Below are 22,258 nucleotides of genomic sequence, written 5' to 3'. Positions count from 1 at the left end.
AAACTTCTTGCACTAATCCCTTTCGGCAGGACCGGGAGAAGGTGAGAGTGCTCGGGCCGTTTTCCTCTCGGTGTCCTTGAACGCCTCTTGGTGAGTCCTGGGTATTTAACATTCTACCCTGGACAGCGGCAGGTTGTTGCGCAAGCGCAGCCCATTCAGTCTGCATGAATGCGGAGTGAGGAGAGGACAGGAGCACTGGGAGTACTGGGACTGGGAGGATCGGACCGGACCCGGGTAGGCGGACATGGATGGACAGAACAGCGGCAGCATCTGCTCCCGGCCGCACGGCACCGGGACGCACGGCAGGAAGAAGAAGAAGAAGATCCCCGACAGAGTGACTCTGAAGAAGGAGATCGGGCTGCTGAGCGCCTGCACCATCATCATAGGTGAGGCTGAAAAACAAGGAGATTCCTTCTTCTTTTGATTTAGTGCTGCAGAACTTTACATAAAACTCGTTCTTTACCAGAGCTGTGCTGATGGAGCAGCTCCTCTGTGGCTGATTAATAAGCTGAAAGCTGCACAGCAAACTCACAGCTTGTGGGGGTAGAAAAATGAGGGAGTCCATATTTGTTGTGGGTTCACATCAAACTGAGTTGTAGTGCTTACGTGGCTGAAATACACGAAGTCCAGGAGCAGGCTGTGGTGAAGCAGAAGATCATTGTCTGCTGGAGCAGAAGGAGAAGCTGGGAGCTTTAAAGAGGAGCATCATCCAGGGTGGATGGAGGGGGGAGGCCTGCAGGAGCTCAAGTCTGACTTAAAACTACTGTCAGCTTCCAACGGGCTCTTATTGTTCCTCCGTTTGATGCTGGGCATGTTTGCAGTGAGCCAATCAAAATCCAAACTGCTTCTGGTGCGCAAAAAAGAGTTTATCTAAGCTAAATGAGTACTTTTTAAAAACTCTATTAACTGTGTTTTTCTGTTTGGCACACAGACACAAGGAGGAACTTTTATATTGTACTGAGCCTGGCTGTAGGTTTCCTTCAGCACTGGGAGACAGAATCCTTCACTGAGCCTGGTGCTGAAGTGCCAAAAGGTGCAGTTCCTCTAATGTCCACTTGAGGCAGATACTCTCATGTTAAACTGTCCAGCTTTACACGCAGAGAAATAAACTTGTTTACAGCCTGAAGTTTCTGTGCAAAAGTTTTACCCACAGACTGTTGGACACAGCCAAGACCAACACGTTCTCACTCCCAAAGCGTAACATTTTACGCTAGGTGACAAATCGTCAACACATTACATTTTCGGCTACCCACCACGTTCCTGAATGAGACCTCGGAAAAATGAGGAAAAATGAGAACCGTATGGACTCAATCTACACATGTTCGCTCTTTTTCTTCAAATCGCTTAGAAACACGCTATTTAACATCATTAAAGTCCTGGTTAACCTCAGGAAAAAGGTTATGGTTAGGGCGAGGGATAAGGTTAGGTTTAGGGCTGGAATACAGGGCTGGAACGTCTATTACCGCGGGAGCGTCATTGCACTGGATTTCGGCCATAACCCGCCGCGTACCATAAGAACGCCGAAGGTCTCCTTTCGCGTTCCTCAGGAACGCCGCGGGACGTGACAAAACGTCGGCATGTTACGCCTCGGGAGTGAGAACTGGCGGCCAAGAAGTGGATGCTGCGCACTATGGTGGCCTCAAGATCATTGACGGTGTGCTGTGATGATGAGAGAGCTTAGTCTGAAAGCAAAGGTGCCGATCTGCATTCTTACCTACGTCTACACTCACAAACTCTGAGTGGGTTTGTGAGTAATTTCCAGGAGGTTAGGAGGGTTATGGCCCCCTCAAAAATCAGACCCAAGCAACCCCCCCCCCCCCAATAAAGTTATGAATTATCTTGCATAAATAGGCTGTTTATTTATTTGGACTGAGGCCCCACCAATGTTCAGCACAAAGTTACGCTGATGGGAGGTTCAGCATCTGTTCAGGCACCTGGAGGCCTCCTGGTGAGGTGCTTCTGAAATGAGTTCCAGAGCAGACCCAGGACTCAGTCTCTTGGCTGCAAACATGTTTATTTCTGCACTGTAAAAATTAAAAAAGTTTGCTTTTTTTTTTGTGCTTTTAATGATATTTTAGAATATCATTAAATTCACATAAATAGATTGTGATTTTACATGTCAAATGTAAAATAACATAAAATCACTGCTGTAAAATGTGAAGTTTTTACATGAGTCTGTGGGGACTGACTCACTGCTGGAGCCAGGTTCAAGAGGACGGCCGTGGTGGCTTTAGATAGCACAGAGGAGCAAATCAGTGAATCAATGCAGGGAGGAGGCTGTGGTTGGTGTGTATGTCGGCAGAACTTTGGACTTGAACACAGGATTTTGTTGTTTTTTTTCCGTTTTCAAACCAACAGACTGATTCTGTTTTTGTGCATAAACCCAACCATACATACCTGTGCTATATTTTACACTCCCATTAATGTCATTTAGGATGTATAGGGATTAGGGATGCACCGATACCGATACTGTAAAATGTGTGTGTACTCCTACTCGTAAAAGTTAACCGATACCATGAACCGATACCAACTTATTTCATTAATCAGAGGGTGGCTTGTCATTTCTGTTGTAGTTTTTTAGATTGGCCACTAGGGGGGCAATTATTATTTTATTTATTATTTATTTTATAATTTTTTATATTTTATTATTTATTTAATAATAATTATTTTGTTTGTTTCTTTACAATATGGACACTCTGCAATAATTTAAAAGTTTATTTTATTCGCAAACCTAATTTGTATTTATTTTATTCCAAACAGAAGTGTTTATTTATTATTCTGAAAGCTCGAGACAGTGCCAATAGTTCAGTGATATTTACAATGTGGAGACTCTGCAATAATTTAATTCGTTTTTTTGTACTCCGTATCGGCAAGTACTCAGATCCAAGTATCGGTATCGTATCGGTTTGAAAAAATTGGTATCGTTGCATCCCTAATAGGGATAAATGACCTTTCTCTTGTGAGGGACAGAAAGTAGGCCCACGGCTTAGCAGCATGGAGCAGCAGGTTTTCCCTGGTAGGTAACGAGGGGCCAGAGCATTAACGGATTTGCTAGTGGAGCTTTGTAGGTGGGGGTGATATGTTCCCAGAGGTCAGAGTGAGTTAGAAGCCTGGCATATAAGTTCTGGACATACTGGAGCTGGAAATCACTAACAGAGGTGGTGACAGAGGCACGGAGGAGAGTCTCTGCTGCAGCATCAATGAGTAATGGCCAAAATCGAAAGGTGTAAAAAAGCTGCTTTGGTGACAGATCTGATGTGAAAGCGTAGAGTCCAGAACGACACCCAGATTGCAAACCTCGGGGTTCATGTCAATGAGAAGGTTTTTAGTCTGCCGGAGTCGGACTTTGGGGCTCACAACCTGTGTTTTATTTCTGTTGAGTTTGAGTAGGTTAGATGACATCCGTGTTTTGATTTCATGCAGACAGTTGCAAGTGATTGTGGGAGGAGCTGAGTGGAGAGTTAGGTACTGAGATAAAGAGGTGTATCATCAGCATAGGAATGTAAGCACAAACTATGGTGGCAGATGATCTGACCAAGGAAGAAAGACAAGAATCAGTCATGAGATCTGGAGTTATTCACAGTCCTGAAAGTCTCCTTTTCTATTTGCTATCTTACAAGAGTTACTCTAAGTTATCATGATGGGTTACTTTAACCTCGTGGTCTACTAGCATATAGCTTAAATAAAAATAAAATAGCTCAATAAGGTAAAAACTCCACAAAAGAAGGAGCAGAATTTAATAGAAATGAAATAAATCTTTAACACGTCACAAGAAAAAACTATAGTAAGGATCTTTATGATGCAGGGAAAGATTTTCCTCATCTGTCCTTGTGGCAGCAGAAACAGATGTTAGAGGAAGTATTCAGAAGTATGTCTAGCTGTTCACCACAGTCGTGTGGATGGTCGCTGCATCAGCTGATGGAGGTCTTACAGCAGTGATGGGGGGAAAATTCCCTCATCAAACAATACGGATGCATTAGCCGGAAGTTTAACATCCGAGCAGCAGTAACGTTCAAATCTATTTTTATTTTATATTTTATATACAACGCCAAATCACAACAACAGTCTCCTCAATGTTCCTTCATGGTCACGTGTCCGGGTTCATGCTGTTATTCCAGTTCCTCAGCATTCCTTCTCACCACTTGGATTAACGTCCCTGTCCACCCAAAAACTCCACAGGCCTGGTACCCACACTGTGTCTGTGAGGTGTGAGTGCAACTACGCTCATGATGAGTCTCTATCAGTTCACCGAGCTCATCCATGTTATTATCCAAGAAGCTCACATTCCACATGATGAAAGCCGGAGAGACATTTGTATTTCCTTCTCCCAGCTTAGCTGCAGCTCTGAAAACCTACTCACCTCACAAACATTTCTGTGGTTTAAAGCAGCTGTCTTTCATTTCTTTTTCACCACAAGTGATCAGTTCAGTTTTCCGGTGTGTAAGGAGGATTCCAGCTGTTACGGCCGACCTACAGTGGTTTTATTATCGAGTAACTGGAGTGCTCCAAAGTGTTGCCAAGGCATTGAACCCCAGGCTGCTAACCTGCTGCCTCCGTGGAAGTTGGTGCAGGTCTTGGCTAACTGGACCTCATCCACACTTGGCTTTGTGTTTTTTCCCTCCAGAACAAGAGGAAGGTTTTGTGTGCAGAATGCTGAAACACCTTTCCATTCACAGAGGGAACAAACTGGCTGCTCTGCACGCTGCAGGAAGCTCTGCATCTGAAGTCATGTTTCTGTAGATTAAAACAAACTCAAATCTTTTTTCTTGACCTTTTAATTCCTTCCACGCTGACATGTTTCAGGAGGAAGCTGCAGGAATGAGCTGCTGCAGAAGGTGAGTCGGTCACTTCCCACCTCTGCAGACTGGAGTGGATAATTTATGTCTGGTTATGTAATGGCTGTGTGTGCCACTTGGCTGCCTTCTGCCACGCTACTGGTAGTGCTGTAGACTGAATGTGTCGGATCTACTGGTACTCCACGCTGCATACTGAGGCTCTGGGCAGGAGGAATTGTTCCCATCCTGAGTTATGGCCTTTATGTCCTTCTCTAACTCACTCTGTTATGGAGCTCTTTGTCTCTTTATGTCCTCTATATAAACTCAGAGGGGACCAGTTTGGACTTTGGAGCAGTAGAAATGTTCAGGATGTTCTCTGACAAAGAAGTCACGTGTGAAAAGCACGTGCAAGAAGGATGGTGCTATGTGACCAATAAGAGAACAATCAGGACCCTGTGGGGTCTCTACCTCCAGCTTCATTCTTTGCATTGTTTTCTGGGTCTCATTTACTCTTTTTTTAGCATTTGACAGATTTCTGGACTGATAGCAAGCAAAAGCCAAATTCTCCTGAATGTATCTCATAAAGCTTCAGGCTCTTCATCCTTCCTTAGAGTTGATGCTTTGGGCGTCCGCTGCAAAATCAATTCTGACTTCTACCTGACTTGCAGACAGGCACACTAACCCCTGATCCTCATGTTTGTGTCACCAGAATACATGAATACAAATGAATGTACAATGTGTCCCCCGCCCAAAACAACAACAACAACAAAAAATAAACAAAGATGAAGAGAGAGGAGTTGAGGCGTTTGACAATATGAGACATTATCCATCCATCTATCTTCTGGTTATCAAATTCAGGTGTCCCAGGGCAAGGTGGGAGGGCTCACACACCGGACAGGTCACCCATCTATCACAGGCCTAACAAAACCAGGAAATAAAACCATAAAAGACACACTGGCCCGGTGGCGCCAGTGTCCGACAGCCTCGCCTCTGTCAGTGCGCCCAAGGGCGGCTGTGGCTACAATGTAGCTGCCATCACCAGTGTGTGAATGTGTGTGACTGGGTGGATGATTGTGTGTAGTGTAAAGCGCTTTACAAATACAGACCATTTACCATTTACACAAGGAAAAAACTAACAAAGTAAACCAGGAAGTAACCAGGAGACTAACATGAAACATGATGACATAGACATAGTCTTATTACATCCCGTATTGATTACTGTAATTCCCTCCTATTTGGTCTCCCTAAAAAGTCCCTTCATAAACTCCATCTTCTTCAAAACTCTGCAGCTCGGATCATAACTCTACTCCGTTAAGTGCTCATATCACCCCAATTCTCCAGCAGCTTCACTGGTTGCCCGTAGAAGCCAGGATAAACTTTAAAATCTTACTTCTCACGTTCAAATGTATCCATAAATCTGCTCCTTCATATTTGTGTGACCTGCTCCATATCACCACTGTTTCCCGCCCTCTCAGATCATCATCTGCTACTCATCTTACCGTTCCGCCCTCACACCTCATCACTATGGGGAGCAGAGCTTTCAGTCGCTCTGCTCCTCGGCTCTGGAAGTCTCTTCCTCCTGCACTAAGAAATATTGACTCCCTCTCTGTATTTAAGACACAGCTCAAAACACCTGTTTAAACTGGCTTATTCGCTTTAATGCTGATTTTATCTGTTGTCACGCTCTGTTTTGTAATTTTAACTTATTTTATGTATTTTATGACTACTGTTCCTTTTATTAATTGTGTTTTTTGTAAGGTGACCTTGGGTTTCTGAAAGGCGCCCTCAAATAAAATGTATTATTATTATTATTATAGACAGGACAAGAAAAAAGGCATGAGAAGTAAGAAAACACAAGGAATGATTAAAAAACTAATGGAAACCATGGCAACCATAACAGCTCACCCAAAGTGACACATACCTCATATGACCTGGGTTATTCAACATACAAGACATTAAAGATCTCGACTCCTGTTAAATGTGTCTGATAGGGAACATCATCGGCTCCGGGATCTTCATCTCTCCTAAGGGCGTCCTGGAGCACTCGGGCTCGGTGGGAGTGGCTTTAGTGGTCTGGGTGCTGGGAGGCTGCATCGCTGCGTTGGGCTCCCTCTGCTATGCTGAACTGGGCGTCACCATTCCCAAATCTGGAGGCGACTACTCCTACGTCACGGAGATATTTGGAGGTCTGACGGGGTGAGTGTGTTTGTGTGTCCAGTACTCTTCACTGAATTAGGATTAGGATGATGAAAATCTAAATGTCAGGGGCCTGAGACTAACCTGAGACTGCTGTGAGTGCTTTTAAGTTCAAATGTGGAAATAACATAAAAGAGAAAAGGAGCAAACACTTTGCCACAGCACTGTACAATCAATAAATATGACTTTTTATCAGGGTTAATGCCAGTAAATAATGTTTTTGACCAATGTAGGTCAGTCTACATGGACAGGTAAAGGGTGTAGCTTCATACCACACATGGAGACAGATATGGAAGACATGAATTAGCACAGCTAACCAGCAGGTTCTTACCATCAACCGAACATTTACGTGTTCTGCCGTCATACAGGCAGGTTGTGTACCAAAAACTTTCTGAGTTGTTGTTCATGTAAATTTTTCTAGTTGCGACACTTCGTTGGAAGGACGCAAATTCATTAACTCGAATGTGTGTAGCAGAAGCGTCTCGTTGTGTTGGATGAAGGTGATGCCATCAGGACGCTGGTGCTGCTGCTCGCTTCACACCTCAAATCAAACTGGAGGATGCCCTAAAGTGGTTCATGATACAGAAAGATATTTCACTGCAATAGAAACCTGTTTCAGTCCTTCTGTCAAAGACATGACGAACAAAAGGAAACAGTTTGGGCCACAGAGCCCGGTTATTCTGGACTGTCTTACGAGTGCCACGAAGACTCCAGAAGTCTAGAGGTTCTTTAGCTGCACTCACACTGGACGTGGTCTTTTTTATATCCACCAGTGAAATCCACGGCGAGGGCTTTGCCTCGTGTCCTGCTGAGTTATGGAGAGTTTCTGAATCTGTGTTTGTCACTGAAGCTCCTTCTCTCTTCCAGATTCCTCCTGTTGTGGAGCGCCGTCCTCATCATGTATCCGACCACGCTGGCCGTCATCGCACTTACCTTCTCCAGCTACGTACTGCAGCCCGTCTTCCCAAACTGCGTTCCACCGTACATGGCGACACGGATGCTGTCTGCCACCTGTCTCTGTGAGTGATAACTTTATCAAACACACTTTGATCAGTGTGAGGCCAGTTCATCAAGTCAGAAGAATTGCTTCATTATTTGGAAAACTTATAAGGTCGATCCTTCAGGCTCGCAGGAGATGTACGAATTGGGATGTGTATAACAGGCAACACCTCGGACGCTGTCGTGATGAAACACATTTCGTTGTCCCAGAAACTTCTTCTAAAAGGTGCCTTTAGACTGTTTGATTCAAATGGCTTATCAGAATATACATACACCTCCATTAATATTTGTTGTACCTCAACCAAGATCCTTTTGGTATCCATCAACAGGCTCCTGGTATAATTCTGGTGACCGTTCCTCTTGGAAAAGTCAGTAGAGTTCATGTATATTGTTTGGTTTCCTGTCACAGACTCAACTGTTAAGCTTAAACCACACATTTTCAGCAGCGTTGAGGTCGAGGCTTTGGGAGGCCCATCCCATAAGCTTAATGCTAACTTGGTTTATCCAAATGCAGTGTTTGGGATCATTGTCCTGTTGGAAACCAAGACTGTGTCCAAGTTTCACCCGTCTAGCTGTTGGTTGGAGAAGTTGAAGATTGTGGAGGTAGTCCTCCTTCTTTATTCCATCCACTTTGTCTAATGTACCAGATCCACTGGCAGTGAAACAGCCCAGAGCGTGATGCTACCACCGCCGTGCGTCACAGCTGCAGTGTCCTCAGGGTTGAAAGCCTCACCTCTGCTCCATCTTTGTGTCGTCTGACCATCAAACTTTTCTCCAGACGCCGTTTGGCTCGTCCATGTGGGCAGCTGCAGATTTCAGTTGAGCTCGTTGATTTTGGAGCAGGAGCTTCTTTCTTGGTTCTTGGAGATGTGAGACTGGCTTCACTGTGGAAGTGACACTGGTGTTCCAGCAGATTCTAGTCCACAGCAGGCTTGATCCTGAACATAAAATAATGATGGCCCGGGTTGTTCCTGAACATCCGAACCAGTTTCCTGTAATCTGAGGGGGACAGTCTGGGTCTCTCCCAGACCTCAGTGGGGACAGATCTGAGTAACTTGTACTTGTGTGATCTTGGATCCTTGTTCAGAAACGGCTCAGAGAGAGTTCCCCAACCTGTGTAAATCTGCACTTCTGCTTTTCAGATCTTCACTGAGATGGCTGGACTTTCCCATTGTTCCCAGTATTGGTCAATCCAGTGAATGCTGTCAAACAAATCCTTTTTATGCTGCAGAGAGAATCTGTCAGTCGTAATTATGATCACTAATGAGAAGCTAGCAGGCCTCGGCCAAGTTTAAAGACATTATAGAACCTCCAACATCCTTCCATTCCTTCTCTCACCCCAACCAATCACAGCAGATGGCCCCGCCCCTCCCTAAGCCTGGTTCTGCCGGAGGTTTCTTCCTGTTAAAAGGGAGTTTTTCCTTCCCACTGTCACCAAAGTGCTGCTCATAGGGGGTCATATGATTGTTGGGTTTTTCTCTGTATCTATGAAGCGCCTTGAGGCGACTTTTGTTGTGATTTGGTGCTATATAAATAAAATTGAATTGAATTCATCACAAGCTTTCAGCATGTGTACGTAAACATCAAAATCAATTCAGACTTCAGGACCCAGATCCTGTTTTTTAAAACAGTCCATCCTGGAAGAAGAACCGTTCAAAGAAATCATTAAAAGCCCAAAATTTTTGTGAGGTTCATGCCTGTGACGAGTGGATGGAAACTTCTGACCTCAGCTGTGTCCCATGATGCTGCTGCTCAGCATTCATCTTTAGAAACAGCTGTGCTGATCAGAAACATACTGGTTGCTCTTTTTAACAGAGCTTGAATGTAAGAATGAATAAGGCAGAAATTCTGTGTAAAAAAAGCCTTTAATAAAAACAAATCACATGTTCGGTGTGATGCAGCGTGGAGAATTACGTCATGGAGCTACAGATTGCGGCTTGCGAGTCTGCCGTGCTGCTCGTTGTGTGCTCATCTTCCCTCTGTGCTGCAGAGAGCAGTGATGCAGCATTACTTGAATGTCGGAGGAGAGTAAAGTGTGTTAAAATGTTTCTTATAAAAAATGCATTGGAATCCTGGAGGAGGAAGAAGAGCAGGACCAGGAGATGAGATGAGCTAAAATCATTTAAACCCTCCGAATCAAAGATGTGTCCATTATTCAGCGTCATGTGTGTGGCAGTTTACAGTTTCTATAGAGCGGTTCGGTGCTCAGGGTGTGAATGAACTGAAGAAGCAGCAGCAGAGGGATGTTTGTTTCACATTCTGCTTGAAAGCAAACAGTTTGCACAAAGCTGAGTGTTTATAGCAGCTCTGAAAGGCTACACTCCACAGCAGAGTCAAAAGTCTGCCTTCATAGAGAGCGACAAAGTGCAGTGAATGGTAGAAATGAGCATAATGGCGCACACTTTTGAACAAACCCTCGTTGAAGGCTTTCATGCTGTTAAACTCAGTTGTTCACACATGAAGTGAGCTCCGTGTAAAGAACGAGAAGAAAGACGGCGAGAAAAGTGACCCGGCTGCTTTCTCTGCTCTTCGGCTCTGCAGATTTTCTGCCCTCTCACGGCTGTCCAGCATTTCTGTTACACAGTTCAAATCATGGCAGTTTCATGTATTTATAAACTGTGTATAAAAGTCACTTAAAGTCACTTAAAGTCACACGTGATTGGTTTTGGGAGGTCCAGTGTGTGTTTTATGGAGGTAGAAGTGACAACAGCACAGACGAAGTGTATCTATAGAGAGCAAAACTGTGTTTGTGTCAGGCTGCAAACATTTGTTTTTCTGCTGTAGTTTGAACTTTGGACATCAGAGGAAGTGCAGCTCTTTTAACACTTGCTAGTTTTTATATACATTTGTACTCCAGCACAGGAATCTATCTCCATCCATCTTTGGAGGTGGATTCATGCCATAGATCGCATGTTTGAGTGCAGCTGTCAGTACAGGGTCATTTCCATGTTACCTGAAACTTTACAAAGACTGTCTGAATGTCTCAACAGTTACTGCTTGTCAGCACTGAATTAAGCTGTTAGACACATTAGCATGGAGGACATAAGCTAACTCTTTGGTTCCTTTCACTGTGAAGTTGTCCGTGAGGGAACTGTCTCCTCCTGGGTTTGGACTGATGACCTTGGCTTGTTAGGTAAATGCTGCTACACTATGGAGTGACTGGAAATGCTGGCTATAAGAACTCTGTAAGTTCACTAATCCAGTGGGTAAAATAAAAACTCTTAGATCTGAGAAAAATCTTAAAAACAGGGTGTGACTTGAAAAATTCAGCTGTTTTTATCAAAAATTGATTCAAAGATAGCGAGTGTCATTAGACGTCAGTGAGGACGACAGAAGAGCCCGAGCAGAGGTCACGACCCCTCGGGCTGCCTAATTGGTTGATGTCTTGTAACCGGCTGCAAATGCCTGATCAATGAGTAAATAACGTTGGAATCTGAAGTGAGACAGCTGGACTCCTGACGCCCTCCTTCACACTCGTTCTTGGAACGGGATCCTGAAACGTGAGCTCGATCCGGCCTCCTCGGAGGGTGGCCGAGGGGCACCCAGACGGTTTTGTTCGCCCTTCGCAACGGAAGTGGTTTGTTTTGTGTGGCTGACAGCCTGCCTTTGTGCCAGAGAGCGAGGCCACCATGAGAGCGAGCAGGGGAAAGCCGCTGACAGTGATAGACGAGGTGAAACAATCACGCCCTCTCTCACTCGGCCTTTTCCCACATTCCTGCCTCCCAGGGTAACCGGCTGCTGCCGCCCACTGCCGGTGAGAGCACCCGCACTGGGACCGCGGGATGGAGACCAGATACTGCTGCTGATCTTATTAAAGGAGCACTCCAGCCAGCAACCAGCAACCTTTGGTCAGTCTCCAGTGATGTCCAGCTCAGTCCCAGTCAGACGGGGACTGGTGATCCAAACCTGTGTTGTCCTCTTACCCAGACGGGTCTTACTCCAGGAGGCCTTTCCTCCTTGCCTTGAGGAAAGGCCATCGCTAATGGAATCCATTTCGCTCAGCTCAGACACTTAGGCTGCGTTCACTCTGCAGGTCTTGATGCTCAAATCCGATTTTTTGATCAAATCCGATTTTTTTGTCTGCTCGTTCACGCTACAAATAAAATGCGACAGCAAACGCGCTCTAGTGTGAACGCTCAAAGCGCCCACATGCGCAAAAGAAGACGTCACACACAACGCGCTCTGTTTAGACCCAGAGCAACAGTATTGTTTGACTGATGGACCTTAATATAAAGACTTCGGACTTCACGTTTCCCAATTTTGCTTTAAGTTATTTTGTTATTTACATAATAATGTAAATAACCTAATAATGATCCTTATTGCTGTTTTAGAGGAGCGCTGCTTCAAAGGATAGTTGCAGATTTCTGTCAGAATCTGCAGATTATACGGCACAAATAAAATGTTCACGTTTCTCCAACGTTGTCTTCCCAACAGTTTCACCGGATGACCAGGAAGCGTTCACGATGTCTTCTCCGGCGCTGATAATTAGCGTCTGTCTTGTGTTGGTGACATAAAAGACGGATTTAATGCGACATGACCATCAAACAGCAGCTTTCTGAAACATCAGATATGTATCGGATTCAGCACCACATACGAAAGTGACCCAGATCGGATTTGAAAATATCGGATTTGTGCCGTTCACACTGTCACACCATGATCGGATATGGGTCGCATAGGGTAAGAAAAATCGGATTTGATGCGTTTTTGCCTGCAGTGTGAACGTAGCCTTAGAGGTTCCACTCCAGATGTTTCTGTCTGGATTTACTTCCATAGCCTTTTGCTTGACTCTCAAAGAAATCAGAGTTGTCCTTCCCCCAGATCAGCCCCGAGGGCTTAAATTTTAAACTTTTCAACTTTTTTCCTTCATTATTCTTTAACTCTCAGCCCAGACGTGGCTCCACAGAGCGGTGACCTCCAGCATGCACCTGAGCCCAGAAGGATTGAGCTTGGAGACACGTTACTGCTTATTGGTGGTTCATTTAAAAGTCTCATTAATGTGTGGAGGTTATTTTGCTGTGCAGAAAGAAAATAACAAATCCTAAGCATTCATTTCCTGAGGAGAGCTTTCTGCAGTAATACCCCCCCCCCCCCTCAGAATCAGCTGATAGTCTTTGATCTTTAATGGAGATGTGCCAAGTTTGACCTTTATACTGCAGAGATGTTCTGAGCACTCTCTGTCCTCCCGAGTGTGTCGTTAACGAGTTCTGTGCTCGGCTCAGTGCTGCTGACCTGGGTGAACTGCTCCAGCGTCCGCATGGCCACCAGGATCCAGGACGTCTTCACGGTGGGGAAGCTGATGGCGTTGGGCCTCATCATCGTAGTTGGTCTGGTCCAGATCTTCAATGGTAAATCTGCCAACCCTCAACAGATCTGACGCTTTTCCACTTCCTGAAAGCTAAAAGCTCTGATGTCTCATGTAACCACCAGGAAACTACGAGGCGCTGACGCCTCAGGTGGCCTTCTCTCTGGAGAGGACGCCGTCGGTTGGGCAGATCGCGCTCGCCTTCCTGCAGGCGTCCTTCGCCTTCAGCGGCTGGAACTTCCTCAACTATGTGACAGAGGAGGTGGTCGAACCCAGACGGTGAATATTCACACTTCTCATCACCGTGGTTTTGCTTTCACAAATTATTGGGAACGTTCTGAAGATATGTAAGTGCCCAAACACGAGAACGTCATCCAAATGAAACTTTAAAGGAAACGTCAGACATCAAGGAAAATCAAGGAGACTGGAGTGAGAAACTAGCCTGCTTACATTAACCAGATCACCACCAACTCATCATTTACTTAGCAGATGAGATTGTTAATGTGCTGCAATATTTTTTTTGTTCTGCAGATTAATCGACAACTGCTGAGACCAAAATATAATCTGAAAACTAATCTTGCACTTTTGTAATCCTCCGTCAATCATCGTTTGACTCAAACAGACCAAATGATGTCTAACACTTCCTTTAATGTTTGTTTTTGGCTGCTACAACTTTCTTTTTTCAGCAGAGTGATGCTCTCCGTTTTTATTCACCACGACCGTGTGAAATAAGACGTGGTAACACTTTATAAAAACCGGCTGTGAGGCTCACGCTTTTCTTTATTTCTTTATTTATTGCTTTCTGTTTGCTAAGACACACAAGAACAACAGAAAAATGACATCTAGTAGGAAAGAATGAGGCTTAAGGTCGTTGCTGATGATGACTGAGACCTCACAGGGTTAATAAATGGAAAATTTCTAGTTAATTAACTTTTATGTTCAGTAATAGGTAAATGGATCGGAAACCATACAGCTGGTGTACACTGATGAGTCAGAGGGACTTCTGTTTCCTTTTGTCTGCCCCTCGGCTCTTCACTGTTGGAGTTACTCAAAAAAGTAATGTATTACCCACAGGACCGATGCTGAAGGCCTGTGAGTAAAATAATCATTTAACTATTTATTATTTTATGATTTTTCCACTGCTTGGAACAGTACTGCAGTTTAGTTAACTGTCAGGTTGCCATTTATTACTGATGGTTATTATAAAGTGTTACCAAATATGTGAGTAAAATATAAATATATGCAACTTCCTTTAAAGTGGATCCTTTCTGCTCATTTCCATGTTTTCATTCTTGGACTCTGCTAGAGGAGCTTTGCATGAGTCACAGTTCAAAATAATCCTCCTCTATCTCACACTGGGCTGTGTTGCAGACCCTCAGCTCATCCTCTGTCTGAAACGAGACGTTTAGCTCCTCCCCTTTTAAATCAACTTTCTTCTGATTGGTTGATGGGAAATTGGAAGAGAAGTGGGTGGGGCTCTTTGCCTGAGATGATCAAATTAGGGACATCCCCTCTCCGTGACATCATACAGAGCTAGGAGTAAAAAAAAAACTGTGAAGCCTGAGATTCAGTCTCACAGGGACTTCCTGTGCAGACATTGATCTAAAACTTTAATTTCATGCTCCACAGTAAAAGTTTCACAGGTTAGAGTTAAAATATACTAGTGCTTTTTCTTAAATCTGTAAACTTTGTAAAGTGTTGCATTATTTAATTAGTTAAGTCTGTTACTGTTAATGTCTTGGAGCAACCACATAATTTCCTCGGGGATAATTAAAGTATTCCGAACATGCACCACAGGGACGTGCCATATATGGCAGGAAATAAGCAGAATATTCCCACTTTGATAGGAGTCTGCTGGTGGTCAGCTCACTCGTTTCAGTGAGCTGACCACCAGACCTTCCTGCTTGAAAAGCTCATCCCTCAACTTCACATGTGGTTGTAAATGTTTTGGTTTGGACTGTGTCGTTTGTGCATGGTGCGTGGCCTCGGTCAGGAATCTACCTCGTGCCATCTACATCTCCATCCCATTGGTGACCTTTGTGTACACGCTCACCAACATCGCCTACTTCTCCTCCATGTCGCCCGAGGAGCTGCTGTCATCCAATGCTGTGGCTGTAGTGAGTAACATGGAAATCATGGTCTCGATGTCCAGCTCTGTCTGCTGAAAATGACGTGTTCATGCAGCCAAACTGCTTTTTAAATTGTGTTTCGAGGGGAAAGGTAGAAAGGGAGCAGTCATGTGTAACACAAAGACATTTGGAGACGTAGCCTGATGAACCAGGTAAAGTTAACCACTATTAAAGGGGTAGGCCCTCCCACAGCTAAATTTACACATTTTTCCTCTGACATGTTGTGCTGGTTATGCAGCTGAGTTATATCCCCCAGTGTTGGAGAGACCACCACATACTAAATACCCTATAACTCAGCGGTCTCCAACCTTTTTTGCGCCACGGACCGGTTTATGCCCGACAATATTTTCATGGACCGGCCTTTAAGGTGTCGCGGATAAATACAACAAAATAAAACTAGTATCGGTACCGAAAAAAAGAAGATTTATTCATAACACACGTGAAAAGACCCAGGAAAACTGAGTAAACGATAAAAACGATAACAAAATAACGCTGAAAACCGATAAAAACCCTGAAAACTATACATTTCACACCTGAGCCCCAACTCTCGCGGCCCGGTACCAAACGACTCACGGACCGGTACCGGTCCGAGGTCCGGGGGTTGGGGACCGCTGCTATAAAATACATTAACATTTAGGATTGACAAAGTAGTCAAATATGCCCACACAGACTGAAAACCCTCCCACAACACATTGTAAAACCTTTACATGTATACATGCAATCAGTAACCAATCAGTGTTAAGCTTTGGTTGTGGAGAGGACTCAACAAAAAGTGTCTTCATATCCCAACGTTCCGATGAAAAAGAAAGTTTGGTTGATTCTGACTAAATCAGACTCATGGGTACCTGTCCCTTTGTTCCAGTGTGCTTAAAAGTGAGGTAATCTATTTCAGCTTAGCTCAGCCAATCAGAGTCTGCGGGAACAGATTAAAAGAACACCGCTGTGGTCTGAGCGTGTTGGTCAATCTTTCTGATGTTCTGCTCTCCAGACGTTTGGTGAGAAGCTGCTGGGAATGTTCTCCGTCATCATGCCGATCTCTGTGGCTCTGTCTACCTTTGGAGGAATCAACGGCTACCTGTTCACGTCTTCCAGGTGAGCCGGACTTCCTGTTTTTCTGTGGTTTTGAATAATGACCCAGCTCTGAAGCAGCTGCTAAGTTCGGGCTGGTTTTCCTATCAACAGGTTGTGCTTCTCGGGAGCTAGAGAAGGTCACCTCCCCAGCCTGCTGGCCATGATCCACTATAAGAGATGTACGCCCATCCCCGCCCTGCTCGTCTGCGTATGTACACATTGATATTACAGAAGTCTCAGTTTCTATGCTTTCTACACATAAACAGTATTTTAATTGTTTTTAACTGCACAGTGCTGTTTTTAAGTATTTTTATAAAATTTCTCCCTAACTCTGTGAGCTTTAAGTCCCATTACTGCTAACCCTGAACCCAGCGCTATCAGCGTATCAGATTTGTAGCTTTTAAAAAATCAAACAAAATCAAAAAGTGTTGCATATTTAAAAAAATAATCATTTTCTTTTCCTCCAGAACCCAATTTTGGTACCAAAGGTTTTTAAAACCTTTTTTTTTTAAAATTTAAGCAAACTGCTTGTGTGGACTCCCTTCTTTAACCAGTTTGGGGGTTTGTCCGGGACAAAAGGAGCTGAATTGGCGAGGCACAGTGTTGTGAAAAAACTTGGCATGGTTTCTAAAACAAGTGTCCATAGATGGCAAGAGAACCTGTTACAATAGCTAAACAAAGGTAAACAAAAAGAAAACTATCAATTTTTTCTGATTATTTTTCTGATTTCTTGTTTTTCTTATAACTCTCAGAATAAAACCACATCCTGGTTTAAGTGGACATACAGTAAATATAGACTTAAAATGTTAAAGTTGGTCACCAGATTGACTTTGCTGGGTGTTAATTTACCAAAGTGGCCCGTCCAACCAAAGTCTGCATGTGGGAAAAACTTTCAAAAGCTCTTCTTCAGTCATGTTCACGCAGTCACGTCTAACCTTGTGTTACAGTGCACAGCCACCATCATCATACTCTGCATTGGAGAGACACACAATCTGATCAACTACGTCTCCTTCATCAACTACCTGTCATACGGTGTTACCATCGCAGGCCTGCTGTACTACCGCTGGAAGAAACCCAACTTGTACCGACCCATCAAGGTGAACCCAGCAGGCTTCTACCATCTGTTTCCTGTTAACTGTTCATATCTGCAACTCGTCAGCTTTCACTGACTTCCCATCATGTACTTTCTGCCTTCTACAGGTGAACCTGCTGGTTCCTGTGTGCTACTTGATGTTCTGGGCAGTGCTGCTGGGATTCAGTCTTTACTCTGAGCCAGTGGTTTGCGGCGTTGGACTAGTCATCATGCTTACGGGTGTACCTGTCTACTTCCTGGGTGTGCATTGGAAAGAGAAACCAAAGTGTATCTATAACTTCATTGGTGAGTTTCTAAAGAAATTACTTTGTAGGGTTTAATTTGACTTGTTTTAATACAACTTGTGATTTTATCTTTCTGCAGAGAGGGCGACACATGTGGGCCAGAGGTTGTGTTTTGTGGTCTTTCCTCAGCTCGACCCCATCGAGCTCGCCAGTCCTCCAGAGTGGACTGACCGCTCATCAGGCAGAGGAAGCGTGTCTGTCAATTCTTAAAACTCTTATCTGGAAACAAGAAGATCTTCTGGGGGTTTTTTTTATCCTGTTTTTACTGATCATCAAACAAGTCCAGACACCTGTTCCAGTCATGGGAGCTTTCTGTCTGAGTTTTGAACCTTTGAGACTCTGATTTTTGTTTTTCTAAAGTTGAGTGGATTGCCCGCTGTTCTGTGTGGGCTGCGTACAATTTTTTCTCTCCATCTACTTTTCTACTAAGTCTTCAAGTACACCATCCTAATGCCAACAGTTTCACGCCGTGAACGGACTTTTTATTTCCACTTTGGAACCATCTGTTCCTCCTTTGGTAACACGACAGAACAGTGACTGTCTCTGAATGTTGCTGGTATTTTATTGTGCCTTCAGGTCTTTTCACACCAAGTTTTTCCTACAGTTGGAAAACTGCAAAAAAACCTTGCACATTGTTTGTTAAAGTCACTAAAAACAGCTCCATCCATGCCACCAGTGTGTCACGGGGCTCTTTTAAGATACACCAATAAAGAAGTGATACTGGAACAGCAGGCTAGATGCTTTAGATTTGGCTAGATTTAGAACCTAGGCTGAAGTCAAAGATAGCTGTTGTGATAAATTTTGGTTTTTTTGTCTGTCTTCTTGGATATTTGCCCCATTTATTTTCATTTGCCTGAGCAAAACATTTCTTCAGACCAATCTAGTATCTGCTGATTAGTTCCCATGCATTAAAAATTAAGATTTTACATGTTTAAATGGGGAAAATGATCCACATTTGGAGGCAGGAGGCGTTGGCAGTGGCATTAATCATTTCCTTGCTCACAGTTTGAGTCCTGGGAGAGATTCTTTTTCCTTGCTGCTCTAATAAAGTGGACTGATTCTGCTTTTCCTTATTTGTAGTCATACATCTGCTGTGCTGAACGTTCATATGAAATATGACCAAAATTTGGGAATGGCACACATGGCTCTGTATGATGTCAGCAAGCACAGATATTCCTAATGTGGCCATCTTAGACCTAAACTCCACCCACTTTCTGTTCAAACCTTCTATTTTTTTGAGGGGCAGCCAATCAGAAAAAAGCTACTGTCTTGTTTCAGGCAGTGAACGAAATGTGGGGCTTCACCAAGGCCGAGCACAAAATAAAGGATTATTTTACTCTAGAAGAGTCCTTGAATGTAAATATGGAGCTGCAACATTAATAATAACACCTTCTCGTTGTCCCAAGGAGTCACCACAGCAGATGGAGCTGCATATTTCCATTTGGTGAAGCTGCAGCCCCCATTAATCCAGGTTTGGGATTGGTATAACCCTGTAGGTTTGTAGCTCCTCCTCCTGGTCTTGAACCAGGGAGCTTGTGTGTGTAAGACAAACGTTAAACCACCACATCAGCCCCCAAACTGTTACGTGTTAATCAGAATGAGTTACAGATTTTATTTTTTAAATAAATAGAAAAGTAACGTTAGGAAAGGACAACATTACAGACTGTGTGCAAGACGTCAGAGTAGGTGTTTAGTGAAGATTTCAGACTTGGTGTGAAAAGCTCTTTATTTGGTGAATTGTGTATAAAATGTGGTGTATTAACTGAATCACTGTTAGAGATTTTAATATATTTGTTTGTGCCTTTTTGCTTTGTTTGTTGCATAGATTGTCTGAGAATTACTTTGGTGTCCTGTTGACTGTTTCTGTGTCACTGTAAAAAGAAACCTGCTGTAAATAAACCAGACGGAGCACAAAGCACTGGCGCATCCAAAAGACCGAGGGCAAACTCAAGCTTAAAAAATGTTGCTAACAAACTAGCTGTGCTCACGTCACCTGCTGCTCTCACGGATGGATTACATGATGCTGTGACCGTGAGTGCATTCAGACATAGGATTTGTGTAATCCACAGCAGTCTAACACGCTGTGGCACTTTATGTTGTGCATGTAAAGTGTTGCTAATGCAGGATGTTACTGAGACAGAATTGGCCCTTCTTGCAGTCACATCTGCTGGTCAGGTTGGAGCTGTACTGTTAGCCAAGCTTCTCACCTTTGCTAACAGTACAAAACCATCTTTCTTCAATTTCCTGCTCTGTGCAGTTTCTGATTATGCAACATGTTATTCTAAGAAACTGTGAACAAGACCCTCTTTCAGTTCTAAGGTTTTCTGGATTAGGACATAAAAAATCATCTGGTCTTTAGCAGGTTCTAAACATATTACACTGTGTCAGCAGCATGAGGCAGCATGCAGAAACGGGCCTCATGCATTCAGCAGCTTCGAGACGCTTCTTTAGCAGTAATAAGTTGCAGTGATGATTTCCTGTGTGACTTATCAGTCTCGCACATCACTGTGGAGGAGTTTTGGTTTCTTTGCCTCATTGAGGTTTGCAGCATTAAGCTCCTTGAGGACTGGACTTTGGACCGTTGCAGCAGCTCGATGCTTTTCTTCTTCAGCCGTTCTGCTGCTTGGATCATCGTCCTGCTGATGACCCAGCTTGGTCCAAGCTTCAGCTGTGGGACACCCGGCCTCACACTGACTCTAGAATACTTTGGTATACAGAGGAGTTTGTGGTCTAATCAGATCATCATCCCTCCACCACCATGCTGACAGCTGCTTAGTTCTGTAAATTATGGAGAGATATCTCCACTCAGGTCTCATCTGTCCAAAGGACATTGTCTCGAGGTTTGTTCAGTTTCAGCTTCATAAACCTGAGCCACGCTGCGATGCTGGAGGCTCTACTGAAGCCTGTAGAGTCAGAGATGGAGATCTTGATGGGGGGTTTCCACCTCCAAACCAGCAAACTGCCACAATTTCAGCTTTTATAGAGGTGCTTACACCTCTGAGGATCATCTACTCAGGTGCATCTGATTAACTCACCTTTTAATTCCTATGGAAGCAGTGAGGATGGACTTTTTCACACACTGCTTCTGTGTTTTGGCCTCATTTGTTCAGTAAATCCTGACACAGTGTGATGTGTAATAATGTTCATCTGAAGCTGACCTAATTTTAAAACCTTCTAAGGACCAGCTGAGTTTTTATGATGTCCACCCTAAAATTAAAAGAGAGTGTACTTTCTTTTTATGACTGTGTGTTTTTCTGTGTTTGCTCTCAAGCAGCTGTGCTGTTGGACAATAACAGTAAGAGGAAGCCTTAACATTTCTATGTGCGCCCTTTTATTCATGTCTTTTTTGTTACAACATTTAGTATAATCCAGTACACTGTGCACTTAATGAGTCATAGTTATCCCAAATGATTTTTAATCCCTCAGGTTATGCCGATTTGCAGTGTAAAGCAGCAGGGATGAGAATTCCCACCTCCAAGTCTGAGGCCATGGTTGTTATCCAGGCGCTGGGCTCTGTGCTGATGAGAAACTGCAGTATCTTGTGTGCTGTTCTTGAGTAAGAGGAGAGCAAGAGACTGACGCAGCCTCTGCAGTGATGCAGACGCCGCATCGCTCCGTTATGATGAAGAGCCGCAACAGATCAATACAAGTCACAGAGGCACTAGAAATTACAAAATTAATATCATTTTTTATTGAATGAGACTTGAAACTAATGATTAAATCAGGAAGTCATCAGCAGCATGTTTGTTGCGGTCACAGAGAGAGGATGCTGAGGGCGGTTTTACCATAGTCCCAACTTCAGATTGGCTATATAATAATAATGATACATTTTATTTAAAAATAGCGCCTTTCAGAGCACCTAAGGACACTGTACAACAAATACACAATATACACACTAATAAGAGTAACAGATAAAAGTTAAAAGCATGCAGAGGTTTAAACATAAGCAATTTTAAACAGGTGAGTTTTGAGGGTGGACTTAAAAAGAGGGACTGAAGTATATCAGTAGAGGGGCCTAATTCTGTTCAGACAACAATAAAAAAATTCTCAAATCCAGCTGTATTCACTTTGGAAATGATAGCTGGTGTCTCCACTCGTATTGATACACACACTTTCATGTTGTAAATTTCTTGTAAAGCATTCGGTGTTTACAGTGGGATCATCACACTGGATGTTAACTTGAATGTGTGTTACTGCACTTTGAGAAAATAACTATAAATAAATGCAGAATGAGGCAGACCTGGACTGATGGTGTCTGTCTTTCTGAGCTGTGCCGGCTGTGGATGCGTCACAGCTGCTGGGGGTGGAGCCAAGAAATTACGGGGCAGGTGATTAAAAGCGATTCTGGGTGGGGGAAAAAAAATCTGATTTTATAAGATTAAAACGCAAGAGAAAATTCCAGAATAGAG

General features: G+C 43.7%; 1 protein-coding gene across 1 annotated transcript; it reads left to right on the top strand.

Annotated features, from left to right (window-relative positions):
- The first annotated feature begins 113 nt into the window (after positions 1-113).
- Positions 114-22,094, top strand: slc7a10b (solute carrier family 7 member 10b). Its single transcript, XM_085165410.1, has 11 exons — positions 114-386; positions 6,767-6,971; positions 7,839-7,990; positions 13,190-13,315; positions 13,398-13,551; positions 15,266-15,389; positions 16,390-16,493; positions 16,584-16,680; positions 17,420-17,569; positions 17,673-17,850; positions 17,929-22,094. Exons 1-11 carry the CDS (start codon positions 245-247, stop codon positions 18,057-18,059), a joined length of 1,563 nt encoding a protein of 520 aa, XP_085021536.1. The 5' UTR covers positions 114-244; the 3' UTR covers positions 18,060-22,094.
- The last annotated feature ends 164 nt before the right edge of the window (positions 22,095-22,258 follow it).

Source organism: Neolamprologus multifasciatus, chromosome 7, assembly GCF_963576455.1.
Source record: "Neolamprologus multifasciatus chromosome 7, fNeoMul1.2, whole genome shotgun sequence".
NCBI lineage: Eukaryota > Metazoa > Chordata > Actinopteri > Cichliformes > Cichlidae > Neolamprologus > Neolamprologus multifasciatus.
This window is presented reverse-complemented; position numbering and strand designations above follow the sequence as displayed.